The 21,436-nt window shown below is 40.9% G+C and overlaps 1 protein-coding gene across 5 annotated transcripts in view; it reads right to left on the minus strand.

The window, feature by feature from the left end:
• Positions 1–21,436, minus strand: part of NAV3 (neuron navigator 3) — a 407,330-nt gene that overhangs the window by 261,818 nt on the left and 124,076 nt on the right. For all 5 annotated transcript variants that reach the window (XM_075012496.1, XM_075012492.1, XM_075012483.1 and 2 more), the window contains exons 2-3: positions 13,908–14,025; positions 13,213–13,265 (exon numbers count right to left, since the gene is read on the minus strand). In XM_075012496.1, the coding sequence (XP_074868597.1) occupies positions 13,213–13,265; positions 13,908–14,025 (171 nt within the window). The remainder of the gene's footprint in view (positions 1–13,212; positions 13,266–13,907; positions 14,026–21,436) is intronic.

Raw genomic sequence — 21,436 nt, forward strand, 5'->3', positions numbered from 1 at the left:
TTAACTTGTAATTACATGAAACAAAAGGGATAGCAATGGTTACTGAAAGAAATCCAAACTTAAATCAGAAACTTACAGAAACCAAGTGTTCAGATGTAAGGCTCAGATTCTCATCGTCACTCATGCTATTGTATCTAAGTGTTGTTTGTATGAAGAACTCTCTAATCTTCAATTCCTATGTACTATAAAGAGTTAAAATCAATTATACAGATTTTTTAAAAAAATCCTGTATCAATCTACCTTCATTTTCATCTTTTACTCATCAACAAGCTAACCAAGTCTGAGCACAATTTATAGAGTTTCATCATGCTCTTAAACACAAAGTTTTGTGCCTAACATCCTACTGAAGGGAAAACATCAACATTCTGCTTCATAAGCAGTGTGCTAATAAAAAATCCTGACCACCCTCAAGTCAATGGAATTTTGCCATTGACATCAGTAGAGTCAGGATTCCTTCTTGGATGCTTAGCCAAAAAAATGTTGTCATGATCCTCAGAAGCACTTTATTATCAGCATCTAAAAGCCATGATACTGTATGTTGACACTTTCGCTTCTACTCATTGCCAAAGTTAGCATATCTATGTGAGGTGCATACAATTAAAAAAGTTTGAAATGGTTCTCCAAACATTTCCATATTCCAAAATCCTGTAGGTGTTATTAAAAACAGAAGTATTAGTGAATCCTCACCTATGCCAATTTATATTATATAGGCTGCGTCTACACATGCACGCTACTTCGAAGTAGCAGCGCCAACTTCGAAATAGCGCCCGTCATGGCTACACGTGTTGGGCGCTATTTTGAAGTTGAAATCAACGTTAGGCGGCAAGACGTCGAAGTCGCTAACCCCATGAGGGGATGGGAAAAGCGCCCTACTTCGAAGTTGAACGTCGAAGTAGGGACCGTGTAGCTGATCCGCATCCCGCAACATCGAAATAGCGGGGTCCGCCATGGCGGCCATCAGCTGAGGGGTTGAGAGACGCCCTCTCTCCAGCCCCTGCGGGGCTCCGTGGTCACCGTGTGAGCAGCCCTTAGCCTAGGGCTTCTGGCTGCTGCTGCAGCAGCTGGGGATCCATGCTGCATGCACAGGGTCTGCAACCAGTTGTCGGCTCTGTGGACCTTGTGTTGTTTAGTGCAACTGTGTCTGGGAGGGGCCCTTTAAGGGAGCGGCTTGCTGTTGAGTCCACCCTGTGACCCTGTCTGTAGCTGTTCCTGGCACCGTTATTTCGATGTGTGCTACTCTGGTGTGTAGACGTTCCCTCACAGCGCCTATTTCGATGTGGTGCTGCCCAACGTCGAAGTTGAACGTCAACGTTGCCAGTCCTGGAGGACGTGTAGACGTTATTCATCAAAATAGCTTATTTTGATGTCACTACATTGAAATAAGCTATTTCGATGTAGCGTGCACGTGTAGACGTAGCCATAGGGATATGACAGGTAATCATAGAACTTCTTATGCCTAGAGATTCAAAGGGAGGCCTAAGGTTCATTTGTAAAAGCTAAGTATACCTATGGACCTACATCTTCCATACATGATTACTGATGCTGTATTTATTAACTGATTGCTTCTCCAAAAACCTAATTTAGCAGAAGTACTGAGCCAGAATAGCAGAAATGGTCAATGTGTCAAGAGTAGCATTTATAGCTGCCGTCGAGGAGACCCAGAATCCTATGTATGAGTTTGTATAATCTTGGTATGATCAAATCCAAACTGAAGCCTTACCTTTGACTGAATCTGAACTGCAACAGTGCAACTAATCTTCATCCATACAGTAGGCAAGAGCCTCAGAGACTCTAAATCAGAGTAGCCCCACTGATTTCAACAGAGCCCTGATTTACACCAGCTAAGGATCTGGTCTGTGCCTTTCAGACCATGGTATGACTGTTCTAAAATTTCCCATGATGCCAGAAAGCTGGCAAATAATATATATGTTTATTTTATTTTTTAAAATGTACTTGTTCATTGTAACTGAGATCTTGTGTACATAGGTTTAGGTCAGGACAAATTTTTATAGGCAAGTTACATAAATAGAAAGAAGATTCATATAATATTGGTACGGGCATGATCAAAAGCCCTTATATGGAATGGTATTAATGAGCTCTGCTGAAATAAAAAGCCTTTTTGATAACTTGCCTGTGACACTAGTAGACTCACTCAGTTTAGACATATCTTTCCAAATATATCTAGCTGAATTGCCCATTTTGGGGGTCATCCATTGTAAGATAGCTCCTTAGGCTTTAAATCCAAGTCCAAAGGAATCACATAAACATTTGATGAAATGCGATATTTAATACAAGCCAGTTTTAGACATACTGTAAAAGAAAACCATTTCAAACAAACTTTGTTTTCTTGTAAAGCTTGCACTTGTGTCTTTGTATTTCACATAATATGCTTTTTATTTTTGCTATTTTAAAATATGCTAAGCATTCTAGGCATTCCCAGTGTTCAAGATATTCAGTGTTGGTGGGGAGAGTTTGCTACACAAGATCATAAAGATATACCACTATGAACCAGACATATTTACTATAATCCTTCTGCTACTATATTGGGAGAAATATATTCATTGCTGTAGCTAACAGGTGCTTTCTAAAATAGTTGCCATAGTTCTATATGTTCACGATCAACTTTAATTGTATTTTAATTTACTATAATAGATAGGATGAGTGTTTTCTATGTCTTCGTGTATCTTTGATACTTGATTTTTTCATTAAATAGCAACTGACTTATACTCAGGATTAACAGCATTCAAATGACAAGCAAGTCAAAAACCTAAACAAAAGGGCTAATGAGCACATGTGCTTCCTCTTTAACGATTAGTGCTCTATTTCCTAGCACAGGAAAATGATATCCAGGATGTGTTCCTGCTGAGCACTTTCTTTTATGACATCACACAATCAGATGTGAGCAATTCAGTGGAATATATAGCTCACTGCTTCGTGTGAGTGAATAACTCTGAGTCTCTCTGTGAAGATAAATTGTCAAAAATCCTGTGGTTTTTTTAATGTTCGCTGATCTCATATGGTTGCAAAGCGGACTGCTTGTTTCAGTGGAGACTTAGAGGGTTCCAGTAAGGAACTAAAGCAGACAAATGATTATTAAAAATGACAATAGGAAATTGAGAACATTAAAATGTAATACTTCCTCCCTCCAAAGATGTGTGTCCCTGCATGCTCGAGTCTGTTGTTTACAAACATATATTACTTTAGATGCAGCTGGAGCAAAAGGTACCACTAAGTCTCTCCACATTTTCCATCACAATACTGTTGCCAGTGCTTATAATGTTGATAAAGTTTAACCATCTGGCCTGAAATTTCCCATGTTGAGTGCCTGCCTCAGTTTTTTGTTTGTTTGTTGAATGGTTTGTTTGGGGGGACAGGATCCGAGAAATGGTGTGGGTGGTGAAAAGTTTCACAAAAACTTGGAAATGAAGAATGTTGGGGGACAATACTTAGTTTCTACCAATGTTACAACTCTCATATAGCTAGGGTGGCCATTGGGACAGTCCTGTATTTGGGAGGCTCAAAAGGCTTCCCAACTTATTTTTAAAAAGGGACGAATTGTCCCATATTCAGGCTGTCCCCAGCAACCTTTTCTGCCAGCAGCTGTGTAGATGCAGTTGCATAGATGCAGTGGCAGAAGTCACTTCCCTGAACTTTGGGGAAGTTGGGGAGGGGGACGCGGGTGGCTGCCTTGCTACTTTGCTGGGGTTCCCGGGAAGCACTGAGGGCTGTAGCGTCCCCCAGGGCTCTGGGGCAGAGCCGGCAGCTGCCGCTTCCCCAGGACTCTGTGGGATCGCCAGTGGCTGCGGCTTCCCCAGGGCTCCCAGGGAATGCTGGCAGCTGCAGCTTCCCTGGGGCTCTGGGGCAGAGCTGGTGGCTGCTGCTTCCCCAGGGCTCCGGGGAATCACCAGTGGCTGTGGCTTCCCCAGGGCTCCCCGGGAACACTGGCAGGTGCGGCTTCCCTGTGGCTGTGTGGGGGGCAGGCAGCTGCCGCTTTCCTGGGGCTCCCAGGGAGCACGAGCAGCTTCCACCTCCTTCCCGGCTTCCTGGAGTTGCCCCTCCCCCATATTTGGGACAGGGAGATATGGTCACCCTACACATAGCTGTTCCACAAATCTTAGCGCCAGCATGCTTTGGAACAGGAACTGACCTGGAATTAACAGGGGACTCTACCTGGGATTACAGCGTTATTTTTGCTCTGTCCATTACAAGCCACCAAAGGTCGGTAGCGATACATGATTTTGAAAATCAGTCCATATGCCATGGATACTGACAGCTGCATTTTCTAAATAATTTGCCAATGCTAAGCATGCTCAGGCCTGCAATTGTTCTGCCTCATCGCTGGAGAATGCGGGGATGGAAAGCAGGGAGCTAGTCCAGTGTACTCAATGCTACTGACACTGGTGTTTAGGGTCAAAAGTGTCTACAACCATGACCTCCCAGAACCTGGTAAAATAAATCATATTTTGATTCCTAATGTTTCTTGCAGGCACGTATCTGCGAAATCCACACATCCAAACACACATCTGTCTCACACACACCCACCTCCCACATACTTTCTAGGGGATGACCCACATAAAGAATACCAGTAAGCCTGTCAGATCCAGTAGTTGGGATGTGTGCTGTGGATCTAAAGATTCCTATCTTGCTGATGAACCATGTGGGCACCAATAGGATTCCACATGCACAGTAGAAAATTCTATTTTAAGTTACTTTTAAGCTAGGATAAGAGATAATATTGTAATTGTTTATCATCAGGCAATTTGCTTGTAGCTGATGTTAAAGTAAGAACAGACCCTCATGGTCACTCTTCGGTTTCAGACTTAAAATGAATATTTGTCAAAGAGCATGAAGATTGTTTGTTAAAACTGTAACTTGATGTTCTTGTCTAAATGTGTATGTTGTCTCTACACTAATGAAAACATCCTGCTGTGTGAATGAAGAATGTGTGTGAGTGTTAGGAGAGAGAAGTGTGAAGGCCATCATTGGACCAGATGTTGTAGGGAGGGACTAGGACAGACAAAAAGACACTGGGACAGTCATATATCCTCATTAAAATATAAAAAGGGGGCAAACTGACAACCCTGGAAGAGGAAGTCAGGCAGTTAGCAAGCAGAACAAGATAGCAGTGATCGAAACCAGCATGATGGAACAATTGATAAGGGATGAGAACAACAACTTAGGAAAAGAAGTGCTTGTAAAATGGTGATTGATTATAGTATGGCAGTTCAAAACTCGCTGATCCCAGTGCAAGAAAACTGCTATAAGAAGAGGCTGCCCCGCCACAGACTTCAGTTTCATCTTGCCACTGAGTGGACCTTCAATTGCTTCAAGGGAACCTGCTCCTCGCTTTGTACTCCACTTGTTTGGCTGACAAGAGAGTGTGAGCAATAGGACCCAGCAGTTATTAAAACACATTTCTACTGCTATTTTTTTAATCAGGTTAGCACTGCAGAGCCAGCACAGCTGAGAGTGAAAGCTAAATTAGAATTTCCTGCATATTTCTTCTAAATCCCAGTTACAGCCTTGTGTACATCTGTGCAAACCTACCGAAGGCATGGGGTTCTTGAAGAAACACAGAAGGATGAATTAGAAAGCCAGAAAGTCGCATAAGTATAACTGAGGTTAGAAATTGGCTTACTGAGGAGGCCTCAGGCATGAGACAGAAGAAACTCAGGTTGGTTTTCAAATTCCAAACCTGAATGTGTAGCAAAGGCATTTAGGGAGGAAATCCATACGCCTATATTTCCACTTGTAATCTGATTTCAGAAAATAAGCCAGCTCAGAATATAACACACTTTAAAATGTAGCTATGCAGGCATGTACTCTTGCCAACATAAAAACAATGATTGCTGATCTAGTGTCCCTTCAATAAGACCCAGAGAGTTTCATGTACAATGCTGAGGACTAACCCTGAACCATTAAGTGTTTCCAGATTTGAAGCATTTTGAACAAACCAGAAATGTTCATTACAAACAAACCATTTTCAAGGAATATAATCCCTGTTGCATTAAGAAAAACATTCTCTCTACAGTCACTTTCATGTATCTGGAGGATAAAAGGGCAAAACACTGATTTCTAAGAGAAATTTCAAGTGCAGATTCTTGGCCAAATTGGTAGAAGTGTTGACTGTCTCAGTGACGCAATTCTGTGTGATTTAGATACATTCTTTGCAAATGTCTACTCAGCACATCTCCTACAGCAAAGATTCAGCAGCATTCACCTTTTCTTTTTTTTTTTTTATAATTTGAGGAAAGAAGATGCCTTCTATTGGACAGGGATGGGTATAAAATTCTGTTTATTCAAAGAAGGGGAAAGGCAGGTACCTATTCTTAAGCACACAATTCTGGTGCTCTACTTCTGGTCTAAAACTGGTTAATAAATTTAGATGAAAGAGAAAATGCTTGGTGTATGGTTGACAAAGTGTTCTGTGTCAGCTCTCACTTGTCAATTGCTATCATGTGACAAATGAGTCAGTGAGCCCTGAAGTTTATGGAGATCATTGTCCATGTGCCTGTGGTATAGAGGTCCTGCTTTGAAGAGTGCACTTTAAGTGGCTTTATGGTTTGGATTAATGTTGTTTCTCCCAGCAATTTCTGAGTATTCAGCAATGAGCACTTGTCACTCTCAATGTGAAATGTGAATGTGTTCCTGGGAATTTTGTGAAGGAGGCAACCACAATGCTAGTGTCTGCTTGAAAAACACCCTCGAAGTCTGATAAAATTTTGTTCAGGTAGAAGAACTGAAGGATGTAGGTGTGTCCTGCTGGCCACAAGATTACTATGTGCCCATTGCCAACATGAGGATGAACCATGAACACTGAAAAGGAAGTACTTGCTTATACTACTGCCAAGGAACAATTAAAAAACTAGATTTTTAGGAAACAGAATTATGAGTGAGTTACCAACTGAAGTGTCGGTTGTATCATGCAAGCAAGGTACTCAAAAATTTCAACAGGGGTTTATTTGCAAACATGAAGCTATTTACAAAGCTGCTACATCATTTTGTAGCTCTCCTAAGATCCCAGCTAATCTTCCCCCTTCTCCTTCCTGATTCCTGTTTCCTGTGCTTCCAAGCTCCTAGCACCCAGTACTCTCAGTTCCAGCAATTACAAACAGTATTACATCTAAACACAACATTCCCTCCTTTCTTAAAAAGTGCTCTTAATTATAAAACAAACATTGTTGTTCTAACTACAGCAACAAATATCAGTAGTGATGGTTATCCATGATTGCCCTTCCAGTTTAGCTGTTTGCAAACTCTCTTTCAAGCTTCTCTTAAACTTTTCAATATCCCCATTGGCTTGAGGATAATACACAGATGATTAATGTAAAATGTTCCTCTCTGCTAGAAAAGTTTCAAATTCCAGGGAAGTAAACTGACTACCATTATCCGAAACCAGTTGTTTGGGATCACCTTCCCTGCTAAAAACTCTACAGAAGAATTTAATCACTGTAGCAGAAGAGATTTGTGATGTAAATGCTACCTCAGACCATCTACTGAATTAATCTATTAAAGCGATGGCATAATGACAGTCAATTGGAGCAGTATCAAAGGGTCCTATAATGTCAATTGCAACTTTTCCCATGCAGAATCTGGAAGAGGAACAGGCTGCAGTGGTGGTGTACATGTCACTACTGTCTTACCATGCATTTGGCAAGTGAGACAGGATTTTATGATTGCTTCAGTTTGGGAGTCCACCCTGGCCACAAATACAGATGCCGTAGTTGTTGTTTGGTTCCGACAATTCGTTGATGAGTATCATGTGCTAGGTGTATGAGTTTTGATAGAACTCTATGTTGATTCGTCACAATAAATGACATCATTTTTGGAAGGCACTTGGGACAGATGCAAGAGAGCATGGAATACATTTAAAACTAAATAGTCTATAATGTAATGAATCCTGTGAGGTCTCTGCTATATTCATGAAGCATAACCTGGAGGTATGAGCTCTGCAAATTGAGAGCAGAAAACATCTTTGCTCCATGGAGTTCTGCAAATACTTCTTCTACGTGAGGCAGTGGGTGGCTGTCAACCACAATAGCTTTATTTAGCTCCCTAAAGTTCACACAAAGGTGAATGCCTCAGTCGTTCATTTGTGTCACCACTATAGGTGAAACATATTCAGATGAGTCAATTTCTTCAATAATGTCCTTTTGTATGAGTTTTTTTTTTACGTTCCTCTGGAACAGCTTCCCTGACTGAAAATGGTAAGCCCCGTAACTTCTGCTATACAGGTATCACATTATGTCACCTTTTAACTTTGTGCACAAGCCCATAAGCACAGCCAAGTTTCTCCTCAACCTGGTGTTGGGTCCCAGCTGGAAATGGAGTAGTGATTTTGTCCACACTCAGCATAATAACAGCTGGTATTGTAAGTGCATGCACCTGTTGATTAGACTTGCTACTGCGGCATACCTTAGCAAAATGCCCAATCTTTTTGCAGTAATTGCATTGAGCTACTTTTGCAGGACATCTTGTGTAGCTCGTGAGGTGTTGTGGGGATCCACAGTGAAACCATGCTTTTGTTGTGCTTGAATTTGCTGATTTTGTGGGGGTTTTTTTATTAGCTTTGTCCTTGTAAATGTTTGTCTGCAATGACGGAGGACTTTTCTGCAAAGGAGTTACAGCCTGGACTGAACCTCCTGTACCCATGCCCATTATTTTGGCTTCTGCTATAGCTGACTCAATCTGGTTAGCAATTGTCATTGCTTTTTCTAGTGTAAGTTGTGGGTCTAGAAGCAAGCGTTATCTTACATAAAGCATGGTTGTTATTTCAATGAGCTGTTTCTTCAATCATCTCATCTACCATATACACAAAGTCACAAGTCACAATCAGAGTCCTCAGAGAAGCAACATACTGCATTATAGTTTCCGCTGGTTTCTGCTCACACTGGCTAAATCTGTAGCAATTAGCTACCACATTCATGTTGGGCACAAAAGAGTTCTTTAACGGAGTGCAGTCTCATATTTATCGTCTGCAAAGGGAAAGTGTAAAATAGATGCTGCCCTTCTGCTCCAAGGCAGTGGATTAGCAGAGCATGTTTTCTCACTTCAGAAATCTCTGTGGCATTGATTGCTGGCAGATAAGTCTCAAACATCTGAATCCAGGCAGTAAAAGCAATTGGAGGCTCACCTAGACTTTGCAGAAAGGGTGCAGGTTGGTTTAGAGGCAGAAGAGCCATCCTCATGGCCAAAATGTTGTCTCGTGTTATAGGAATAAGGGGATTTCGAAGTGTGTGGGGTCCTTTCAAAAAGGATGCCATGTAGATGAGCCATGCACGATCGAAAGTGGCACTTTCGAAATGCTGCAGCCACCGTTATGCTAATGAGGTGCTGCATATTCACAACAGCTCCTCATTAGCATCTTTCGATGAGGTTCATTATCAGGTCCCTTTCCAAGTTCTGGGGCTAGTGAAGACATAGCCTATGTTTCAACTGATATGGACAAGTTTTCTCCTTTGTTGCAGGATACACAAACAATGGTATTTCTACCAGCCTCAGCATCAGGGTGATGGAACATCAGCTTCCTGATGTCCCTTCCAATGATACAGTTCTATAATTTTAGTGCAATCAGAATTTATAGGGAGGAAAAGAGAAGATAGCATCCTTGAAATCTAGAGAACATAGAAGGTGGTATGGAGGCCATTCTTGAGCTAATCATGGAACAGTTTCTGCTCTGAATCCTGTTATGGAGGCAGAACAATGTGGACAGAGTCTACCTTTTTTTTTTTTCCTCTCTAAATGACTATGAACAACTGGACTAAAATACCTGGATGATGTTAGGAAGGGGCTAGAAGAAAGCTTCCTAGTTTTCTATGTCTGGATATATTTATTTCTTAATGTAAGTTCTCTGGAACATAGGATAGAGGAAGGAAGAGGGAATATTCCTCGAAATAAAATAAGTTTTACCTTTTGTAAGACATTCAAAATTCTTCTGTATCAAAGAAGGCACAAAGGAGAAGGAGAGCACAAAAGGAGAGCTCATAAAAGTAACTTTCTCCTTATTTGTGAATACTTTTTAGCAGACATATTTACATTATATCTTGGTGCTTTTTGAGTTGTTGACAGAGGATCTTTGCTGGCCTCTGGATTCCAAAGTTGAAAAAATACTTCTTGGTTCCAAAAAAAAAAAATAGGACTGGATGAAAGAGCTAAACTGAGAAAGGAGCTTTGAGAGTTTGAATGAAATGCTGACGTTTTTCCCTGATGAATTACCCACATAAAAAAAAAACACGTATGGTGTTAGTAGTAGTGTATGTCACATATCTTGAATTTATTTCTCATTTTGAACAACAGCAAATTAGCTTATATCAAGATTTTGCAGAACATTATTTTTTTTATTGCAGGTTCCTACTACCTGGATAGTCTGCTGAAACAGGAAGAACAGAAGAATGGGTTAGACCACTCTTGTACATTCCTGAGGCAAGCTAGTGGATGATGTGAAATGATGTTTCACTGAACTAGCCCACACATAGACATAACTCTGAAAGAACCAGAAGGAATTCAGATTCACTCCACAGGATCCTGGGGGGTGGTGCTCCTCAAGGAAAACTAACAGGTGCTGATTAGTGAAAATTCCATACATTTGCAATTCTCAGCTCTCTGCTATGGAAGCCAGTGAAAATGTCTCTCATGGGGAGGCAGAGTGGACTGTGATCAAGAGTATGAAGCAGAAATAATCTATCAGAGGAATCTGAATATGAAGGATGAGATAGGATGCATAATTTACAAATATTTTGGTGAAAAGGGCAGATCTAACTTCTGGATAGTGGCCAAAAATCAATGGATGTCCATGTATGGGAGAGTTCGCAGAATCTATTTTGAGAACCAGAGCCCCATTTAAAACCCAGACATGGGAATATGAAGGACCAGATTCTTTGTTCTGGCTCTGCTCAGTGCAGTACTAGAAATGGGATAAAGATAGAATTATTCCTGAAGACTGCCAATGTACCCAATGAGTTTTTCCATCACCATGAAGTGCTAATGTACAGGTATGTCCTGGCCATAACCCCATATGACTGCAACCAGGAGCAGGATGAGACACCGGGCTTCTACAACACACATAGATTCCCCTACACAGAAGGAACATTAAGTGACCCAGCACTACCAGGTGTCTATCTATATCTATTCTGTGGTGCCAGAAAAGCACAAAGCAGCTGGAGGAGACCCATGCATCAAGATTTATAGTACCTAACTTCTGGTGTATGAAAGATATTAAAAAATAAAAGCTCTTCTCAGAAATGAGGTAGAAAGAGAACGCTTTCTCAGCACATTCTGGGGGAGTTCCATGGCCTGTGCTGTACAGGAACTCAGACTATGTGATCACAAGGGGCTTTTTCTGACCTTCAGAATCTATAAGTCTAGCAGTAGGAAACAAATGATGGAGAAAAGTGGAGCATTACACTGGCAGAAGAGATACAAGTTGTATGTGGAGAGAAAGCGAAGGCTAACTGTGTTCACCATCTGAAGCAAAAGAAACTGCAAACTAATGCCAGCAAAGCAAGCACATAGAAAACACAATTAAAAAGGATGCAGCAAGCTTTAGGAGCTAGGGCACAACACAGTCTACAAGCAATCAGCAGACTTGGATTCTATTACCAGCTCTCCCATTTATTTACTGTATTGTGTTGGGCAAACCTCTTAACCTCTGACTATCTCCTTGTTCCCATTTGCAAAACTGAGGAAAATGAAGCCTCCCAATCTGGCAGACTACTTTAAGATCAACAGATTCAAATGTTATTAACAAATTAGCAAAGAAGCAGTGTGGCCTTGGACAGAGTTCAAATCCCAGCTTCATTAATGATCTTAGGCAAGTCCTTATTTCTCCACACTTTTGTCTTCTCTCCTGTCTTTAGTGTATGTCTTGGCTCTTCAGGGAAGTGATTGATTTTTACTAATCTTCACTCATTGGTGAATTTTCTTTCCATTATCATCAGTTTGTTAAATCGCCCATGGGTGATATACCCAAATATTTGCTCACTAATATCTAAACAGCTTTATTAAACTTTCAGATCTAACTTTTGATTATTGCTGACTATATACATCATATAACCCTTATTTGTAAAAAATCAAAGCATGACATTCAGATGTGCAGAACCTCTTTATCTCAACCTGTGTACTATGTTCATTTTTGTAAACATTAGTTTCAATAATATTTTTGTCCTGTTCATTTGTGTAGTGTCTGGCACGGTGGGGCTCCAGTCTCAGGTGATACCATCTTTGTTCCTTTCTCAGCTTACAGAAAAAAAGAGGCAAAAAATATGACTCAGTGTAAACATGCTTGATAATCCTAATCTCCACTTTTGTGTCTAATTTCAGCAGTTTGCTAGTACTCAGCTTCACCAAAAAGACCTTCTCACTCCCAAAGGCTTGCCAGCAATAAATGTGTGGAAATTGTTCACCTAGCATATGAATATGAATAAGATGATACACTTCCTCACAATTAAAACAGTAGTCATGTACCGCTTTAATCTAACATGGCTGGTCATACACAGAGCAGTGTTAATATTAAAAGACTGCAGTTAGATGAGTGGTCATGTCACTGACAATAAGATTTTGTACCTGTCATTTCCATAACCTGCTAATGAAGTTTTCTCTTATTAAGCCTGAAGTTTACCAAACAGTCAAGAGAGGAAAAAAAAAAAAAAAGACTCCGCATCATACGCTATTAAAGCCAGTTGCCTGAGAATATTAAACTGCCTTTAGCTGGCTGCCAGTTGTAGCTCAGGAGTTATAGCTGAACCTGAGGTGTTATTTCTGAACATATTGGAGTCTGTGCATTTAAATGAACTTCAGAGTGGACAAGCCAAAAGGCTATTGAAATTACAAATATGTCTGTGACTGTATTTCAAACCAGTTGTCCAGGCACGAAGGCTCCACTAAAAATTTGTTCTGGAAATTATTGCCTTTAAAACTGAAATTACATGAAATTACCTGGTTAGTCAGGATAATAGCAGGTCTGTTACAGCAGTTCACTGAATTAATTAGGACTCAAGAAGTTTTGGCCACATCAAAACACTGAATTACTTTGTCGCAAAGTGAATTGATAAATCTCAAACACATGCAGAAAGGTATCAAGAAGACTAAAAAAATATTCGGTTTATGTTAATCATGGGTGCAAATATGCCATCATTAAAATCAAAATAAATAAAGAAGCATCTCAATAAAGGGAATAGATTCTAATAATTCCAACAAATAATATTTTATTCTTACCATTTGAGACTGGCTCCTGGGACAGCCATTGATATCTTCAACCTTTTCATTGGCTAAAGAAAAACAATCAAGTGAGAAAAAAAAACCCACAAGGAAAAATGGGGATTGAGGTGAGAGACGACAGAAGAAGAATAGAAAAAGCAATAAAGCGTGCAGGGGTTTGTTGACCAAGAGCTCCCTTCCAAGTACAGTACAGCCCTTCAGTAACAACACTTGTTAGCAGCACTTTCTTCCACATGCACAAATCATGCAGAAGGGAAGTGCGAAGGAGGTTGCTGCTAATTCCTCAGCCCCTGCCAAATGACTGCTGACAAGGAATCTTCCAAACTTGTCTTTGCAGGGTCAGGATACAGTTTCAAGTCATCCCAGAAAGAATGAGCCACGCCAATTAACAAAATGCACACATGGGAGACATATGCTTGAATGCAGCTTTCACTTCTGACCATCCAACATATGTAAGAAACAGTTTGGGCCATTTAAAGTATAGTTAAACAGCCACTTCCAAAAATCCTCATTTTTTTTTTAGTTTAAGACAAGGAAAAACCACATACTTTTCAGATATGTATGCACCAAGTCAGGATGTATTTTTTGGGGTTAATCTCATTGATAAATACATCCAAGTTAAGTACTATATCCCTCCTCCCCTCACCATGCAAGCAGGCAGCTCATGCTGTGTCTCTGAGCATACAACTTACCAATGATCTGGATGATTTCTGCTAGCAGAACTCCATCTGCAATGTCCTGTTGCAAATCCTTGATCAGCCGCTTGTGGCCAGATTTTGCTAGGTAGTGGTTAGCCCAGTCAGTGTAAATCTGCACAGCAGAGGAGAAGCATAGGAGGAAGAGAAAAAGAAGACAATAAAAAGTGTTAGGACAAATGTTGGCTTACATATGAAAACTAATCTGCAGCACATTCCACTTTAAGAAGTCAGCTCTGAAGGAAATCGTCTTAATGTTATTTTAGAAAACACAGTCCTCCCCTCCTCCTGACATTTTTGTCTCTTATTTTAAACTTGCAATGATTCAGTTTGTTTCATGAGTGTTCAAACTCCACGTGACCAAGAAAAAAATCCCCTTATGACTATCAAGGAAACTGCTGTCACAAGTCAATCACTTCCACCACAACTCCACCACCTTCCACTTACACACATACAACTTTAACCAATTCAAAATATCTGATTTATATGAGGAAATGGTAACAGAAGTGTGTATAATGATTCACTGAATCTTTGTTCATGATACTATATGTTAACATCCTTCTGTTTCATGTTATGCAAATGTTCTGCTGTTCTGTGAAAGATCATTTGTTCTGTCACCTAAAGTTAACCCTGCTGTCATGTGCACAGGAGAGAATGAGAGCAACAAATGTACAGTAGTCATGTTACTGGAATTACAGCACATATTCTGGAGGGCTATTATGTCTGTTTTCCATAAAAATGAGGGGTAGCAGTGAGTCTGACCAGCTTATCTCATTCAGTGATAAATGCTATATGAGAGCACAGAAGCAACACTTATCAACACCAGGTTAAAAGACTCAAGCCGAAGGACATCCCAGAACAGGATAAAGGGAGTGAGAGTATTTGTACAGAACATTTGTGGATAGATGCTGAAATAGAAGGCACAGAGAGGTACACACACAGAGGGATCAGATTCACCTGTTGAAAAGAGGTGAAAATTAGACCTCAACATACCAGCATGGACCACTGCATCTCAGAACACACTGCTAGTCTTTCCCACAGGGCTCCTGAGAGGAAGTCACTGCTGCGGCTACCCCTGCCTTCTCAAAAGGAGTGCTGTGTAGGGCTGCGTCTACACGTGCACGCTACTTCGAAGTAGCGGCAGTAACTTCGAAATAGCGCCCGTCACGTCTACACGTGTTGGGCGCTATTTCGAAGTTGAAATCGACGTTAGGCGGCGAGACGTCGAAGTCGCTAACCCCATGAGCGGATGGGAATAGCGCCCTACTTCGACGTTCAACATCGAAGTAGGGACGTGTAGACGATCCGCGTCCCGCAACATCGAAATAGCGGGGTCCTCCATGGCGGCCATCAGCTGGGGGGTTGAGAGATACTCTCTCTCCAGCCCTTGCGGGGCTCTGTGGTCACCGTGGGCAGCAGCCCTTAGCCCAGGGCTTCTGGCTGCTGCTGCTGCAGCTGGGGGTCCGTGCTGCATATACAGGGTCTGCAACTAGTTGTTGGCTCTGTGTATCTTGCACTGTTTAATGAAAGTGTGTCTGGGAGGGGCCCTTTAAGGGAGCGACTTGCTGTTGAGTCCGCCCCGTGACCCTGTCTGCAGCTGTGCCTGGCTCCCTTATTTCGATGTGTGCTACTTTGGCGTGTAGACGTTCCCTCGCAGCGCCTATTTCGATGTTGGGCTGAGCAACGTCGAAGTTGAACATCGACGTTGCCAGCCCTGGAGGACGTGTAGACGTTATTCATCGAAATAGCCTATTTCGATGTCGCAACATCGAAATAAGCTATTTCGAAGTTGGGTGCACGTGTAGACGTAGCCTAGGAGTGATGACTTAGTACCTCACCAGTCTCTTCAGAGTCAACACTGCCTACCTCAAGGGCTCAGTTAATGCCCTCTGCTCTCCACCGCTGGCATAAGGAAAAGTGTAATCACATTCTATTACCATTGAACCCTCTGATGACAAAAAAATTCTAGCCTTCAATATACACTCTATTGCATATAAGGAATTTGTAGGAGTATCCTTAAACAGTGATATTGTTATTGGAAGGGAACATAATAGAAAACAATATGTTGCCCTTGTGTATCTTTTATCTAAGCATATCAACTCAGTTTGTGAACATGAATTTATTTAACCACACAGAACCCAGAAGAGATAGGAAAACAGTAGTGTCCCCATTTTACATGTTCACAAACAGAGGCACAAAGCAGTTAACAACTTGCTCACATCCCAGTTCTGTACCTTGACCACAAGATCAGCATCTGTTCTCTGTCATGACACAATTACTGTGCCTCACCCAGAAAGTATTGCTTTTAGAATGAAAGAGTTTCAAAGGCTCCTGAGAACTTTATTTCCATTTAAGGTCTGTAAGTTTTTGAACACTTCATCACAAGGTTCCTCTCCACTTTGTAATAAGGAATGTCACAAATTGCAGGATAATTTGCTTGATCTAAACTATTTATTCTCAAGTACCTGAGGACATGTCAGTAACTGATTATCTTGACTACTGTAGAACCTTCAGTAATTTCTCTACTTTATATTTCTGCAAATGAAAGAGGGTCTTGCTTTTATCCATGCTCAGGCTTTGGTCCTCCCCCAGTTGCAGCCACGTAGTAATTTTTGTTATCAGAAGAGGGTCACAGTGCAAAGTTTGAGAACCCCAATTCTAAAACATTTTGAAAGAAGTTTTTCTTTAGTATATTTACCTGTGCAGACTGCATGGTTATGAGGAATGCTCTAAAGACTGCATTACAACTTATGCAGAATAATTTAAATTCCTGATTTTTCAGAAAAAAAGTTACAAAGATGCAAACATTTAAAGATGTTTATCATCGAAATCGGCATTTTTCACATCAGACCATTGGATCACACCTCACCAGCAACACGCAAAAGTTTTCCTGGTGATCAGCAGAATGTTCTATTTAGAGAATCACATAACGGGGGATTGGACTAGTGTATGGAGAAGTGCCTCAGGAGATCTTTCACCTACAAAATGGTCCAAGAATTAAAAGCTTCATGTGTCACTGATGTAAATAAAATATCAAACAGCTGGAATGCATTGTACAGTTTATTTTCCCCTTTTCCTGCAAGGATGACCACCCTCTGATCTGTCCTTTTCCTTACTCACCACCTCCCAGTAAATGAATGCACAGCTCATTCAGCCCATTCTTTCAGAGATCCAACTGCTCACAAGTTAGTGACTAAAAATGAGAGGTATGTATATCAGATATATGGAACTGTAAGAATTGTGCTCATGACGATGCACAGTTCCTTTACACCACACTCTCTGAAGGAAATGGCAAGTAAATAGAGAAGCAGGCCTTTATGGTCCACAACCATCAGAATACCTGAAGGGCTGGTAATTTTCTAAAAAAAAGAAAGATTTTTTTAAGTAAAAACACACACACACACACAAAAACCACACTACTCCATATAACGCTGTCATACTCTGCATGTACAGGGTGGAGAACACATGAAGAGACAATGATACAAGTCAATTTTCAGTCTGCTTTTTATTATGACCCCAAGAGTGATGAAGACATGATGAACACTTTTAAGTCATGGCTGAGGACTGTGACACAGATGGATCCAGGCAGGTATATTTTCACTGCATCTGATAATCTTCTAAACATTCAAATAAAGGGGTCATGTGTAGCTTCTGCCAAAAGCTAAGAACTAGTCAGTTGTGGGGGAGGGATAACTCAGTGGTTTGAGCATTGGCCTGCTAAACCCAGGGCTGTGAGCCCAATCCCTGGGGAGGCCGTTTAGGGATTCGGGCAAATAGATGTCAGGGATGGTGCTTGATCCTACCAAGAGGGCATGAGACTGGACTAGATGACCTCCTTAGGTCCCTTCCAGCTCTAGGAGATGTGTCATGCTTATTGGGAGATATTTGCATGGAAAGTAACTTAAGATGTGTAAATTATAGAATGTTAGGTTGCAATGAGGTTTGTCAAGTGAGACAAGAAGGGAGTCTCAAACATAACTCAGTATTGAAAGCACTGGACATTTGCAGAAACAGGACTCTGCTATCTGGACCATGGGGAAATGAGTAATTATCAACTAACAAGCCCCAGAGAGCTCTCTGAAATGCAAAGTCCCTGGCTGAGGGATGGTGACTTGCAACTTGAGCAGAACTAACATAGAAAAGTTGTTACCCATTACAAAGGAGATACTCTGTCAAAGAGGGTGCCTCTCAAAGGGTGAATCCCAGCTCTCTAAACTAGACAGGCACTGCAAAAACTGTCCATTGGGTGAGAAACAACTTACTAGACAGGACAGTAACTTGTTAATGACTATTTCCTACTGACTGTATTTTATGTTTTTCTTTTACCTGTAACTTTAAGTTTCCAAATCCACCTCACTTGCTTTTATTTGAATCGTTATCTCAAGCTCTGTTAAATAAACTTCAATTTCCCTTTGCTGTAAAAACACCTTAGAGCCCTGTACTGAGAAAAGTGCTGAACTGAGGCAAAAGCAGTGAATTGGCTGCACTGCTTCCACAGAGGAAGCAGATCGATGTACATGGTAGATTTCCAGACGATAAGGAATTGGCACACAAGTATAACAAAATAGGTGTACATAATTAGCCTGTCAAGAGGAAAAAGCAGGACATGTGAAGTCCAAAGCAGAGTGCCTATGTGGTCAGCAGCCAGCAGCTGGGTGCGTAGCCCCCTGGTGGCTGCAGACAGGGCTCCATCTCACAGTGGGCAGGTGGTAAGTCATACTGGACATTTCACTCACAAAGGGTCACAAGGATGCTCACTGTCTTGCCGTATCTGGCACTAGACCATGTCATTTTGCATTATTTGTTCAATTTATGCTTACAAAACCCTTTTTCTCTTCAAAGTCTTTAAAATGAGGGACAGGCTCTTGATCCTTTAAACATAGGGTAAGTCTTTAAAAAACACACATACATACAAACCAGAGTGAGTCACTGCTATACTTCCTCCCAGAGCCATCACTTACTTTACTAATGCAGTCTTACTGCTGTATGCTGGAAAGAACTACTGACTTACTCATTTCCTTGAAAATGAGTTTCCTTTCTTGCCACTGTTCTTTACATACACATCTGACAGAAGTCTATTCAGCTTACACATAAAGCTTGAACTGTTAACATGGTAAACATGGGCAGTCCAGGTTATCTGTGCCACAGAGAGCCAGTCTCAACATGGTAACAGAAGAAAAAAAACAAATTCTGCATTTGTTTGGTCCCATAATCTGTGATAATTTGACTTATTGCAATGTTGAAACAGAGCATTTTGAACTAGGGCACAGGCCTTCTCAAGTTACATTGGTTTCCCCTAGCATTCTTAAACTGCTTGTCATTCTCTATTCAAGAGCAGGGGAAATTAAACAATCATTGATACCCAAATATAGTTATAAACTTCATTTTGATACCTCAGATGTTGCTGTGAGGAATACAATAGATTTACTTGACAGAATCTGTAGTGACAAGATGCTCCAGAATACTGCAGTTTAAGGAAATCAAAAAGAAGGAAATTCTGATACATTGATACCCTCCTATGAAGCTTTACTCATATACCACTGGTATTATAGCATATCCATTCCAAAACCAGTCTGGGTTGCTGAATGTTGTGCATATTCTGAGGGGCTTTATGTAGAATACAAAGAAATGTCAAACATCTATTGTCAGCCAAAAAGAAGTAGCAGCTACCCTGCAAGGATCTCACTGTGCTTTACAGGCATTAATACATTTAGGTTTAGTGCCCTTGTGAGATAGTGAAACATAATGCATGCCTTTTTAGGTATGGGGAAACTGAGACATGTAACACTAACTGAATCACTCAAGATGGAACAGAGCAAAAAAACATCACCAGTTATTCTTGAGGGGGACATTTAGGAGTCTGGGGCAAATAGAATTAAAAAAAAATCTGTCAGGGTTGGTGACCAGTCCTGTGGTGAGGAGAGGCGATTGGACTCAATGACCTCTTGAGGTCCCTTCCAGTTCTATGAGATAGGTATATCTCCATATCTCCAAAGGTAATTCCCAATTCTGTGCTTTAATCACCTGGTAACTAAATCACTTTGTTCATATATCTGACAGCCTTATAAACAAACTGTGGAAAAATCCATATCCTATGGTTTTAGGTCCAACTACTATTTTTGTTTGTTTTCCATAGATTAAAAGCATCCAGATTTTAAAAAGAGCCCATTAAAAAGTTTTTTTTTAAAGATGTCCTTCCTTGCACAAATTAAGCTATGTCACTCCATTATGCTGCTGTTGTTCAGGGAAGAAAAAAGAAAAAGAAAAAAAAAGCTATAGCCAATTGTCAAAGCCTGTGTGGTGAACTTCAAGACAAAAATTTACAAACAACAAGCAGAAATTACATACCTTCTCCAGTCATTGAAGCCGGCAGCCCATAAGTATCAAATGGGACAGACACTTTCTCTAGCTGCCAAAATATATAGCAAACTGGAGCTCTGTCATTGACTTTGGTTAATTCTTGCCCTCTCCACAGTCCTTTGTGGAAGTCTAGACACATATTTTTAATTTAGGTTGTAAGGTATCAAGGCACAATGGGGTGAAATATATGCCCACTGCTGTCATAGGGCCCTCACTCTCCTTCCTATTTCCTTTAGCTTAAAAGAGACAGTTAAATTCTAGTGAAGTGGAGTCATCTTTTAAAAATGCTTTATTGCATTTGTGCCATGCCTAGGCCTTTCAACAATTTCCAGACTGATTTAAACAGGCCATATATAAACTGGGCCAGTCTGGAGGACTATGTTTCCCCGATACCTGATCAGTAACTGCCACCCACTCCCCCACCCAGATAAGCAGCATTTAGGAACTGCTATAAACAGTAACCGCATTTTGAATAACATGAAAGAACTGAGACATTGTCTTAATGCCCATCTTCTCTTTCCCTGCCACAGCCATCCCCCACCTACACAACGCATCTGTAGTACACTATTTTTAACAACCTGTTTCCAAGCTGAACTTGCCTATAATTACTCACAGAAAGCAACATGGCTTGCAGCAAGTTCTGGCCTAGCAATGTGACTCAACTTAGGAAGGACATATCTATGGAAAAACTGAACAGGGCAATTCAGTCTTCACGCATATTGAACACTTGGGCTACCTATTGAAGCAACCAGTAACTTTACCAAGATTTGTTGTGATGAGTCTTTCACAGTGGACGCTTCTGACCAGCAAGGTATTTTACAGGGGCCAAAAGAAAGTCTTGCAATAGGAAAAAGCTTTCAGGGTCTGACTGTACATTCTGCCTGCATTCTGTCTGGTGAAAAAATACAGTGGGTCTGACAATTGCAGTCCAGACACCCCAAGCGGAGAGTGAAAGTTTTAACTTCCCAAAATAGACAATTAAACCAATAGGAAGTAATTGTACTATAAAACCTGTCAAGTAAGATCTCTTATGTAAGCTTGTAATGTTCTGAATTTGATGGGTATGAGATAAGCATATAGCCCATGGTTATGAATTTATAAATTTGGATATACAGAAAACTGTGCTCATAAACTTCAGTTACTCCTCACAGCAGGTAAGGAATGAC

This window comes from Carettochelys insculpta, chromosome 1 (assembly GCF_033958435.1).
Source record: "Carettochelys insculpta isolate YL-2023 chromosome 1, ASM3395843v1, whole genome shotgun sequence".
NCBI classification, from domain to species: Eukaryota; Metazoa; Chordata; order Testudines; family Carettochelyidae; genus Carettochelys; species Carettochelys insculpta.